The sequence below is a fragment of the Lygodium microphyllum genome, chromosome 4 (genome assembly GCF_053477565.2).
Source record: "Lygodium microphyllum isolate KBCC chromosome 4, Lygodium_microphyllum_v1.1.10, whole genome shotgun sequence".
NCBI classification, from domain to species: Eukaryota; Viridiplantae; Streptophyta; class Polypodiopsida; order Schizaeales; family Lygodiaceae; genus Lygodium; species Lygodium microphyllum.
The window spans coordinates 64,947,087-64,959,966 of NC_141138.1; the positions used below are offsets into that span (position 1 = coordinate 64,947,087).

At 43.1% G+C, this 12,880-nt stretch overlaps 1 protein-coding gene across 1 annotated transcript in view; it reads right to left on the reverse strand.

Annotated features, from left to right (window-relative positions):
• LOC148037115 (histone acetyltransferase HAC12-like) overlaps positions 1-12,880 on the reverse strand; it is a 108,114-nt gene that overhangs the window by 19,311 nt on the left and 75,923 nt on the right. The window contains exon 9 of the mRNA XM_087677071.1: positions 5,409-5,753. Within this exon, the coding sequence (XP_087533197.1) occupies positions 5,409-5,753 (345 nt within the window). The remainder of the gene's footprint in view (positions 1-5,408; positions 5,754-12,880) is intronic.

Here is a 12,880-nt window from a genome sequence, read left to right on the forward strand (position 1 = left end):
TCATTAATAGGCATAGGAGTTGGTGTTAATAAGCCACTTCCTCCTCCTCTTGTGGATCCCCCTCTCATCTTGGCAAGAATCTCATCCACGATGTTTTGAGGGATCTCCTTGTATGGAGCAACTTGCCCCTCACCCCCTCTCTCCTGTCTTGGAAAGATGTTGGAGAAGCTTGGTTGTACCACTTGTATAGCGCTTCATGCAATACTTCAATGTCCAATGGTGGGAGCTAGACTTCTTTGTGTCCCTCTCCTTATGGATCGCGTACAAATTGAAGGCCTCATGCTTCTCACGAGTCATGGTGCCGATGACGGATGGAGAGGCCCAAGGGAGAGAGAGAGAGAGAGAGAGAGAGAGAGAGAGAGAGAGAGAGAGAGAGAGAGAGAAAGTGAAAGTGAGATGCTTGAGTTTGACTCTTGAAACTTGAAAGTTGAAAGAGAGAGAGAGGATTGGGATAAAGTTGAAACAGCAAGAGTGAGAGAGAGGGGATGGGAGATGAGAATGACAAATCATAAATCAATTCAAGATCCAAGAGAGGGAGATGAGAATGGAAAATGCTTGTTGCTGAATTGGTGTGGAAGCACAGAGGAGAGGAGCACCTTTTATAGCTGAGAGAAGGCTCAAACTATCAAAGAGGGGTCAACAATCAAAGAGGGCTACCAACTGGATGGAATCCAAGGAGGCATAGGGGGGGGAGTGCATAGCTGGAAAAGGGGGTGAGATGAGGTACCCAAGGCTTCCCAGCTCCCCAAAAGTGCCACGCAAGCGGAACACAGGGAGATGCGGCAGACGTAGTGGCCAAAAATAGTTCGTTTTTCATATGAAACCGTATGGTATTGTACGGTACGATAAGTACCGTACGATGTGTGGAGCCAACTATGGTCACACTGTCAAAACTATCCAATGTACATGTTGTCCAGTGCACAAACAATGCTCAGCAGGATAAAAAATGCAAAAGCCCCAAAATTTTGTTGCCCAAAATCCACAATTTCAATCTATTTCAGACAAAACCTTTAGTACATAGCCAATGTCTACACTAAACCCAAAAGCCCTAAATTTTTGGCCCAAATCTCAAGAAATTTCTGCAATAGTGTGTCCAACGCATGTCCACGAACAGAAATAGACTACCCGAGCAAACGGACTTGTCTAAATTTCAAAAAGTTGAATAAAAAATAGATAAATGTCTTTGTTACCTTCTGTGTTGGTAGCCTACTGAGATTGACTGCACGGTGGAGTAGCAGAATGCTGGCGAGCCAAGCGGACACAGATGTGGCCGCTAGCCAAAAGGTGGTGAGCGTGAAGTATGGGCGGCACTGGACCAGGGCATTGCATTGGCAGCTCAAGATGGACTTGTAGGCGCAGCAGGTGGTGGTGCAACTGAAGCAGGCGGCATTGGCGGACCTACTACCGGGAGCGCTGGTGGACGAGCTAGAAAAGATGGGCCAGACAACGGCTCTACATGCAACTACGCAAGCAATGCTACAAACAGTAATTGGAAGCGACCTGCTAGTAGTAGTGACACTGAGGGCGATTGGGAGCAGCAACGCTACTAGCGTTGGCTATTGGTGAGATAGGTGGCGATGGCTACAGATCTGGATAGAGGCGGCGCTAGTGCTGTAATCAGTGTACAAATCCAACATTGATGGCTTGAGCTGACTTGGTTGGGAGAAGCCAAAGCTGAGCTAAATCCATACTCTGATACCAAATGTAAAATTGGATGGGGCCCCTTGTACCTCCTCTTCCCAAGAGGTCACCCATCCCAGTATTGTTCACGCCAATGCGTACTCAACTAGAAGTTTCCCATAATTGGGCTAGCCATCTAGCCCCCAAAACCTTAAGGTGATGGATGACCTCCGGTCTCAAACTATGAAAATCTTTCTCCATTTGGCCTAGGATTCAAACCTAGTCTCAACACACTGCCGTTGCAACGATAGTGAGCTAGTTTTCTCTAGCAAGTGTGGATTGCATTTCCAACACTTGGACAGTAAACATCCTATTCGCCCCAAACCTAGTGCCTCTTTCAGTATTTCTTTAACTTTATTGACTGATAGATTGGGTACAAGCCGAGATTCCACAATCTCCTTGGCTGATCCAAAAACCCCTTGTTGAACCTCCGGTCTCCAATTATGAAAATCTTTCTCCATTTGGCCTAGGATTCAAACCTAGTCTCAACACATCACCGCTACACCAATAGTGAGCTAGTTTTCTCTAGCAAGTGTGGATTGCATTGCAAACACTTGGACAGTAGACATCCTGTTGGCCCCAAAACTAGCACGTCTTTTAGTATTTCTTTAACTTTATTGACTAATGGATTCACTACAAGCCGACATTCCACAATCTCCTTGGCTAATCCAAAATCCCCTTGTTGAACCAACAATCAACAAACAAATTGGGCAAATTGTCCATTGATTTTCTCCTAGGACTTGCTCTAATGGAACCCCAAACGGCTGAATGTTGCCCCAAATTCATGATTGATGGGCTTGCATCTAAAACCCTCACACTTCCACGAATCTTAGGTGCTGATTTCAGCATATGATGCCTTTGATGGCACAGGTCTCGAGGTGGCTGTTAAATCCTAATTTCTACAAAAATTTAGGGTTTACAATAGAAATTTCCTTGTTGTTCACCAAATTTGGCTTAAATCTGTTTCAAATAACTAGAAATATTGAGATCTTCTGAGAATTGACTAGAGAAAGTGAGAAAATGCCACAGAGAGAAAATTTAGAGTTTTCATGTGGAAAACCCCTAGATCTAACTATAGCCTAGCATATAATGTTGTTGCTTGCTACTAAATGCTATCACCAATAGCTCATGATACCATAAATGCTATCACTTCCAGCTCCTAGCCTCTTGGCTGTTGTCTCCTACCCTTAATCAATGAAAATTAATTTAATTTTAGGCAAGGTCAGAAGGTCAAAAGTTGCAAAAGTTGGAGTGGTCCCCAACCTTTGTTGACCCTTAGATTGGTATTAATTAATTAATTAATGCCTAGTCTCTAAAATTACCACCACTAATACTTAAAGGCCAAACAACTATGCTAGGGTCAAAATTGATACCAATTGACACTAATTGACAACCAAAATCCAATTGGCATAACTTGTCACAACTTTTGCCTTTGACACCTACTGCATCCTCAAGGTCCTTGACCTTTCATCATGAAATAACTACCATGTGCAACACATGTGCTTGACAAGCTTACACATTTGATTATTAAGTTAATCAAATGTTACTAGCAAGACTAAAGAACTTGAAAATTTTCACGTCCCCCTGATATACCTCCCCCTTGAAATTCCTGCAACTGTCCTCGGTTGCACTGCATTGTGCCAAGCAAAAGCATACTGCACTAGAACATCCATAAGGCATCACAGTCACAACATTGGCTACTATTGTCTAACCATGCCATATGCTCAAAACTTGCTGAAAATTCCAGCCAGCATGAACATGACATAAAACTGAAAATCAGTTCCAAATTATTGCTAGAAACCCATTGGATGAATCTATAATTCATGTTTCTGAAGTGTTCTAACATCACAACCATAGTAAAGCATAAACTACGGCTGAAACTGTCAATGGCATTCACTAACATGCTGCTGTCCATGGAACCAACTGTAAACCATTGAATACTGAGCATAAATTGATCATTTGCTGATCTGAGAACTGATCACAAACTACTGCAAATGTGATCCCAAGCTGATCACAAACTGATTGGAAAAACTGACAAGGAACCAATGCAAAAACTGATGCAAAACCGATCCCAAAAGTGACCATAAACTGTTCTCAAACTGATCAAAAACGGAGTTGAAATTGATCAAAATTTGATCTCAAAACTGAGGCAAAAACTCATGTCAAACTAGTCATGAAGAGACCCCAAACTGATGCAAAGGTATAGTCTTAGAACCATGATAATAGCCATACTCATTTGCATACATCTCATAGTGGCTAGCACACTCAATAGTGACCTCATGGCAAACATACTATTGGCACATTACCTTGGATGCATGTTGAATACATCCAAGATCCACTATATACCTGAGCTATCCAAAATTGGTGGAGTGGAAGTGCTATCTTCCCCTTGAGCATCAGGCAGCACTACTTTGGACCCCTCCTCTACTGAACCTAACTAAGCACGAATTGAAGTCGGCTCTAACTGAAAGGCATCTAGGTAAAGTTGCAACAACCCAAGTCATCCTCTTCCATCCTAAGACATCACCACAAAAAGGTATCAACAAACTGACATGAAAGGCATTGTGTATCTGCTAATGTGGAGGTAATTTTAGCCAATATGCCACATTACTGATCTTTTCCAACACTTGGGAGGGCCCATAGTATCTCATACTCAACCTTGGATACAACCTCTCTCTTCTTGGGGTTTGTGGGGGAAGCCCAAGGATTGCTTGGACATCCTAAAGACCATCTTTGGGCATGTGAATAGGCACAGCTGATTTGGAAAGGTACTTGCAGGATTCTTCACTAAGTAGTTATGCTTGGATTGCATCACTCGGTGGCATCATTGAGGTCGAGCATCAGCTCACTGCATCACCTGCTCTATAAGGCAAAGATGCATAAAACTACCTTCATCATTGAGGATAGGTCATGTGGCATGAAGGCACTCATCCAAGACAATTTTTAAAGCCAATTCATCCCCTTTAAAGATTTGGGAGTTTATTGGGAACCTCACACGGTGACGCACCTAGCAGGCCCACTAAAAATTGGTATTTGATGCAGAGCATTGCTCAGCATTCAACACCTTCTAGAGCTTTGGACCTCCATTATTTATCCTCCTGGAGGACATTCAGATCAGCTTCAAAGCAAGTCGCACCATCAGCAGGAGCTTAGGCAGCTTTTGCGGAGCACCTAGTAGAGGCATAGCTGTTCTTCTTGCTGCAGGATGATATTCCCTGTTGGATCTACACCACTCCACCTTGCTTCTTTTCTCCCATTCTCCCAAACTGTTTTTAAAGCTTTGTATTGATCCGATGTAGCTCCATCCCTATTGCTAGCATCCTCGATTTCAGCCTGCTATTAAACTTATTGGGATCTTTTAGACAATACATTTAGCCACTCTTTTTAGTGAAAATGACTAAGAAAGGAGGCCAAAGTGTCATGTAAAGAGATATACTGTGAAGATCATATTGTTACTGATGAAGAAGCTGGCCTGCAGATCTGCACTCAAACTTTCGATACTCTGTCATTTTGTAAGCAGGGCATCCAATGAAAACTAGCCAACTGAGCATCAGATGTCACTCATAACTACAATTGTACCCATTGATCCTGATTGCCTTCCTTTATTCAAGCCACCTTGTGATGTGAATTTATTTGCAAAAGCAAAGACAGATGAACCAAATGTCTAGAGCTATAACTGAATTGATGTCATTTGAGGTACAATGAACAACTATGATTGTCATGCCTACCAGCTGCAAGTTTGAATGAATCCATAGCTTGTGCGGGTGCTTGGGTAACTTGTGATCAGAGAAGCATGTACTGCATATCCAGAAACTGCATTTCCAGCAATACCATCCCTTACCCAGATCGATAAAGAAGCTACATAAACTACAGGTAGCATCAAACTTAGAAGCATCTGGATTATGCATATGGTACAAAACCATCATAGTTGAATGCTTGGCCCTTCGCAACATATCAAATTGATAGTGATATCTTTGGCAAATACTAAGAAAGTCCTCCCGATCATCGAAAATTTGACACCCTACTATGCCATCCCAATCTTGTGTATCCAGCAAACTATCAGACACTCTGGCCTGTAACAATTATATGAGACATCAACATACATTTTTAGCAGTGAAATATTCATAACAGCTTTTATATTATCTAGAAATATACATCTTCAAGTTCAAAGCCCCCTCCAAACACCAAATAGATGTGCAGGGCAAACTTATAACACTGAAATTATGCTACAAAGCTGCAGGAAATGAAACAATTTACATGCTCCACACTAGCAACCACCTTTCTAGCAATTCCCAGTGTTATTTCATGATTCACTCTCCCATTCCAGTGCTGCTGTGGCATTTATCTCTGTTCTAGTTAGCTTGATCATATTTCACCATGCCCATTTCTGAAATCCTTGAGAATCATGTACAATGCATACATGGAAAATTGGTTTGACAATCTTGAACCTCATCCTTTTTGTACAAGGAAATATTCTCCAATTATCTCTTCTTGAATGAGTTACTATTTCATTGTCTGTGCTTAAACTTTCACCTTTGTTATATTTTGCTCCTTAGTTGCAAGAAGTATTTTCCCCCAACATGATGCTGATTCCAAAAGTAGGAACTGATGACAATCCTGTAATAAGATAAGAACCCTCACCTCAAAGCTTGAGGAAGTAGGAGCTTCCTTATGCTTGAACTTAGGGAACCCTTGTTGGAGGACCCGTCCACCTCAAGGATCATTACTTAGCATCATAGCATACTAGTCTCACCATGGGAAACTTCTTTGTGGACAGAGTTTAGTATCACTAATAGCTTCCAAAGTGGAGTTAGCTTCTGCATAGCAAAAGAAAGGACTAGCAGTACCACAGCTTCCAACCTTGAGTTAGCATCTACCTAGCAAAGCAATGGAGGACTAGTGCTTCTTTTTCCAAGAGGCACTCTTTAGAGCAGTTACTTTTTGCCACAGACTATAGGAGCTCCCACAACAGAGATACTCTAGATTGGCACTGAGTTCATCTAGACAGGTAGCAGCAGAGCATGAGGACTGTTGGTTTTGGCATATGACTATTTGGATGAGCCTACATGGATTGGATATTGACCACCTCCTACCTCCCAATCGATCAAAGCTGAACCAAGTGATCAGAGCTGATATCCCGAGGACTGAGACAGAGCACATGTATCCACCCACCACTTCCTCTAGGACTGATGATGGAGTTCTATGAGAGTCCCTTCTTGCGCTATTTGATGATAAAATCTGTATTCAGCCACTATACATGGACACACCTCCCACAAGGCATATGGGCTGCTATCAGAAAGATTCACACATTCTCACAAGGGCTACAAATGGAGAGAGGCAGATGGACCTCTTCACCAGGTTATATATAGTATGCAGACCAAAGATGCCTAGGTCTCTTCCTCCTAGAGTTCCAGAGGTATCACACAACACTACCATGACACGGGAGGCCAACTCATCTAGAGGGACCTACACAAAGAGCAGGGACAGACTTCTTCCACAGATCATACCCTACGGACACTATTAGCATAGCAAAGACAAAACCAACCTGCCAAAAAACTGTAGGGACCGATTGAGCATGACGATCGAGACAGACTATCCTGCGTGCAGTGAGAGACAGAGAGAGTGCGAGAGCGAGCAAAGTAGAGAGTGAGCACGTTTTTAGGTACAATGACGAGTGTGTACCTTTAGGTGTAAATACAAGTGCTAAGGGTGCATTCACACCCGAGCACATTTAAAGGCATGAGGCCTTTATTCCCAACAACCTCCCACCTAAAGGCAATGTGCCTTAAGAGGAGAAAAAAGAATCAGCTAAGTCTAGGTATGTACAAAGCTGAAATACATATATCTATCCAACTCCCATCATCTGTCGGCAATGAGCAAACCGTTCTGCTGGAAGACCCTTCGTGAGGTCTGTAGGGTTATCATCTGTATGCACTTTGACAAGCTCAATGCTTTTACAGTCAAGTACATCTCTAATGAAGTGGTACTTCACCTGTATGTGCTTTGTCTTTGCATGAAAGACAAGATTCCGTGCTAGCATGATAGCAGTCTGACTATCACAATGGAGAACAAGTAACTCTGTGATGCCAAGCTCTCCCACCAGACGTGAAAGCCATAAAGCCTCCTTGCATGCCTCAGTGGCAGCCACATACTCTGCCTCTGTAGTAGACAATGCAACACACTTTTGTAGCCTGGAGATCCAAGAGACTGCTCCTCTTGTGAAAGTAAACACATTCCCAGAAGTGGACTTCCTGCAGTCCGCATGACCAGCATAGTCTGCATTTGTAAAGCCAACAATAGATGCCTTCTGCTTTCCAAAGCAGATGCACAACCCCTTTGTGCCTTTGAGGTCATAATACCTTTCACTGCATCCCAATGCTTCTTGCCTGGGATTGCAATGTATCTGCTAACCACTCCCACTACAAAGGCAATGTCAGGACATATAGCAACCATAGCATACATCAAACTGCCAACAGCTGAAGCATATGGTATCTTGGCCATTTTAGCCTTCTCATCATCAGATGTAGAGCTGTCCTCTGCACTAAGTTTCACATATGGAGGCAATGGAACCCCAACTGTTTTCCCCCCCTCCATATTGAAATGCTGCAAAACTTTGGAGATATACTCCTGCTGAGATAGATAGAGTAAGCCTTTCGATCTATCTCTGAGTATTCGCATGCCAAGAATGTGATTTGCATCACCAAGATCCTTCATGTCAAAGCTGCCATGAAGACTTTGCTTCAATGAATCCAAGGCATGAGTATTCCTGCTAGCAAATCAGCATATCATCAACATACAAAACCAAGATAATCAAGCTGCCATCTGCTGCCTTCTTGGTGTACAAGTAGTGATCCACTTGACTTCTATGAAAGCCTTGGGACTGCATGAATGTATCAAACTTACGATACCATTCTCTTGGTGCTTGTTCCAGCCCATACAAACTTCTTTAGAGTTTACATACCATTTTTTCTTTCCCTTGTTCAACAAACCCTTCAGGCTGCTGCATATATATGTATTCATAAAGATCACCATGTAAAAACGCAGTCTTTACATTCATCTGTATCAACTCCATATCCTCAACTACAACCAAGCCCAAAATGGTTCTCAATGTAGTCATCTTGACTACAGGAGAGAAAATCTCATCAAAGTCAATTCCATGCTCCTGCTTGTACCCTTTTGCAACCAATCTTGCTTTGAACTTTGGTAAGGAACCAGAAGTGGCCTTCATCTTGTAAACCCATTTACATGGAAGGGTTTTCTGCCCTTTAGGCAACCGTACCAAGTCCCAAGTGTCCTTTTTTTCAAGAGATTCCATCTCTGACAGCATGGCTTTATACCATTTCTTGTTGTCCTATCTGTCCATTGCTTCCTTGAAGCAAGACGGTTCACCACAGTCTATCAACATGACAGAATCCGCCACATTAATTGCACCAAGAACAAACCTGTCAAGTTGTCTAGTAGCCCTAGACGATCTCCTAACCCAATGGTCATTGTTTGCTGGCTGTTCCTGCAAATTTCCATTTTCAGCATGCTGTCCTGGCATTTCAGTCTGCAAATCAGCATTAACAACTTGCTTTCCTCGCTGTTCCTGCACATGTAATGGCTCATTTTCATGGGCAATAGCTGGCTGATCATTTCCAGCATCATTTCCTGCATTTACAGGTTCATTTACAACAGGTATTTGCTCCTGTACAGTGGGCACATTTTGCTATCCAAAAGGTATTTCTTCCTAGAATACAACCCTATGGACCTCTGCAGTCTTTTCGGGCTGTTTGTGCATGCGATCTTCCCAGAAGATAACGTCATTGCTGTGTACTACTTTCCTTTTCTCGGGATCCCACAATTTATACCCCATTTCACCCTCGTCACCATATCCTAGAAAAATGCATTTACAGGACTTTGGCTCAAGTTTGCTGCATTTTTCTTTACGAATGTGCACAAAAGCCTCATAACCAAACACTTTCAAATGAGCATCTGAAGATGGCTTGTCTGACCACGCTTCTTGGGAAACTCCCCCCCCCAAAGACTTGTTTGGTGACCGATTAATCAAGTGAACGGATGTCATAACAACCTCTGCCCAAAAACCATGGGATAATGCAGCATGAGACAGCATCGTATGGACCTTATCTTGTATGGTCCGATTCATACGCTTTGCAACTCCATTTTGGGGCGGATTATGAGGGGCACTGAGCTCCCTCTTTATCCCTTCGCTGTCACAAAATGCCTGAAAGGCCATGGACACATATTCCCCACCATTGTCAGAGCGAAGACACTTAAGTGTCTTACATCCTTGCTACAAATAGGGTAAACCCATACTTTCCGTGTAGCATCATCGACAAAGGTGACAAAATATTTCTTTCCCCCTAAAGATAATCTTGGCATTTGACATACATCTGAATGTACTAACTCTAGAGGAGAAGATTTCAAAGAAAGAGACTTTTTATGTGACGTCTATGCATATTTGCCATAAATGCAATGATCACAATGCTCAAAATCAACATAACGAAGACAAGGCAAGTAACCCAAACGAGAAAGCACTTTCATTCCTGTTTGACTCATGTGTCCCAACTAGCCATGCCATAAAGAAACGCTTGGCTGCTCGATCACGGCAACAACATGGTCACGCACACTAGATACATTAAGTGAATACAAAGTATCACTCTTGCAACCTCTGGCAATAACCCTAAATCTCTTACAAATTTTCCATTTTCCATCACCAAAGGTGACATGAAAACCATCATCATCTAGCTGCCCTGTGCTAGTCAAGCTCTTCTTGAGCTAAAGTACATGCCGTACATGCTAAAGTGTAAAGACAGAGCCATGCTGAAACTGTAACTACACACTGCCAATACCTGCAATCTCACATACATAGTTGTCCCCAAGATGAACAACACCATGTCGACCCCCTGTATAGGCAAAAAACCACTCACAATAAGGGGTGACATGAAAGGAAGCACCTGAATCAAGAATCCAGATATGCATGTCATCCTCTGTATCTGCAAGTAAAGCATGTGCACCAAAGTGTGAAGAGACAAAGAGTACGTCACTCCCACTGTCACTGTCATGAGTGGCTACATTCACCTCTTCAATTTTTACACTGCTCTTCTTAGGCTGACTGTCCTTCTTCTCTTCCTTGCTATCATCTGTCTTCTTGCCTTTTCCTTTCTCTTTCTTCCATTTGTAGCAATCACGTTTAAAGTGACCCTTCTTGCCACAACGATGGCATTCAACATCTTTGCCACATGATTTACTGCATCCCTTGCCATCGTATTTTCCCTTTGGCTGTGATCTGCCCCTAGTATGCAAAGCACTGGAAGACTTACTGGATGCATTGTTCTGCCGATTCCATCTCTTCCATAAGTAGAGCACTCTCTACATTAGCATACAAAAGAATCACATTAGAATTGCTCATAGCAGTCCTGAATGTATCCCAACTCTCTAGTAGAGTGCAAAGCAAGAAAGTAGCCTTAAATTCCTCATCAATCATAAACTTCAAGGCAACCAGCTGGCTGAAAATGGAGTTAAACTCACTCAAGTGAGTAGACATTGCTGTACCTTCTTTCATACGCAAATCCATAAGCTTTTTCAGCCAATACACTTTGCTTGCAACACTCTTCTGTGCATACAATTCTTCCAGTCTAGTCCATATAGCATATGCAAAATTCAAACCTTCAATGTTGAAGAGCAAGACATCAGAAATCGATAGCTCTATGGTTGAGCGTGCAAGCTCATTCAACTCATCCCAATCGTCCTAATCCATATCCGCAGGCTTTGCCCCTTTGGTTTTGATTAGGCAAAGCTGCTTCTTTTGTAATAGGATATTGTAGCACTGTTTTAGCCACACTGCAAAATTATGTGCACCTTCAAGCTTCTTTATGTGCATCAGATTACTGCTATCATTGCCACCAGCCATGATTCTCAGCCCAAATGTGACCAAAAAAACCAGCAAATGCAGGCCCAAACTGTCACCCAAGTGACCAAGGTACAAACAAGTACTAATCAGCAATAAATGGCCACACAGAAGTACAGATTTCAGATCTGTAATTAAATTTTCAGAAGCACCAAACCATGTGCTACAGCATTATCCAACTGATTAAAGCTGTTCCAAGGGCATGTGCATCACATTACATGAGAAATCACAAAATTTCAGCTGCAATTTCTGTTGTACATGTACCCATGGGCATAAAATTCGACACGAATGGTCAAAAGCCCCAAAATTTTGTGCTCAAAGCATCAAACACACATCTGCATTTCCTTTGTCATGCATAGGACAGTCCAAATTTGCCAAAATAAAGCAATTTCAGCAAAACCCCCAAATTTTACCAAGTGTTGATGTCCAAATTGCGCGGAATTCAACCTGCATGTACATAAAATGACCAAATGCTGCACAAATTTTGCCCAAACTGTAAAAGCCTCAAATTGCACGGGATCCAATGTGCCTCAATGTCGAGAAATTGGGTTATTTTCAGCCCAATTTGCACATGTCCATTAAAAGCCCCAAATGTCAAGGACAAAATGTCACAAATTCCTGCAATTTCTGAGACAGATTTGCTTGTCCTGCATCAAATTCCCAAAATCTGGGAAAAGGCCCAAATTTTTGGGCCAAGATTGCATGAAATTTGGAAGTTGTGCCTCCACGCGTGAACGTCTATCACTGGGCAAAAGAAATTTCAAGAAGAAATTGATTTTGTCAGTAATTATGCAGGTCCCCTGCCTGTCGCCCGTCACGCGTCGCGTCCTCAGATCGCCTGCCAAAAAGTCCCCGCGTCAGCTGGTCGCCGTGCAGTCGCCCCCATCGCCCGTTACACGTGCGAGTCAATCGTGGAGCCCCCGTCGTGCAATCCCCCCCGTCGTTCTACAGGTCGACAATCGCATGGTCGCCTGTTAACAAAGCTTGCTGGCGTCGTGGTCTACGCTGCCCCGACCAATCGCCTACACCTAACTATCCTGTCAGTCCCTACTGGTCGTCGCCACGCTGGTCAACTCGTTTCATCAGCTATTGTCGCCTATTCACGACCTGTCGCACCCCGTCTAACAGTCTGTTGACTTGGACTTCGTCAGTCCTGTCACCCACAATGCCTGCAGCCCAAACCTGCAGCTCCGACTCTGCCATTGACTTCTGCAAGACTGATGGAGTGTTGAGCACCGGGGCTCTGATACCAGTTTGTAGGGACTGATTGAGCATGACGATCGAGACAGA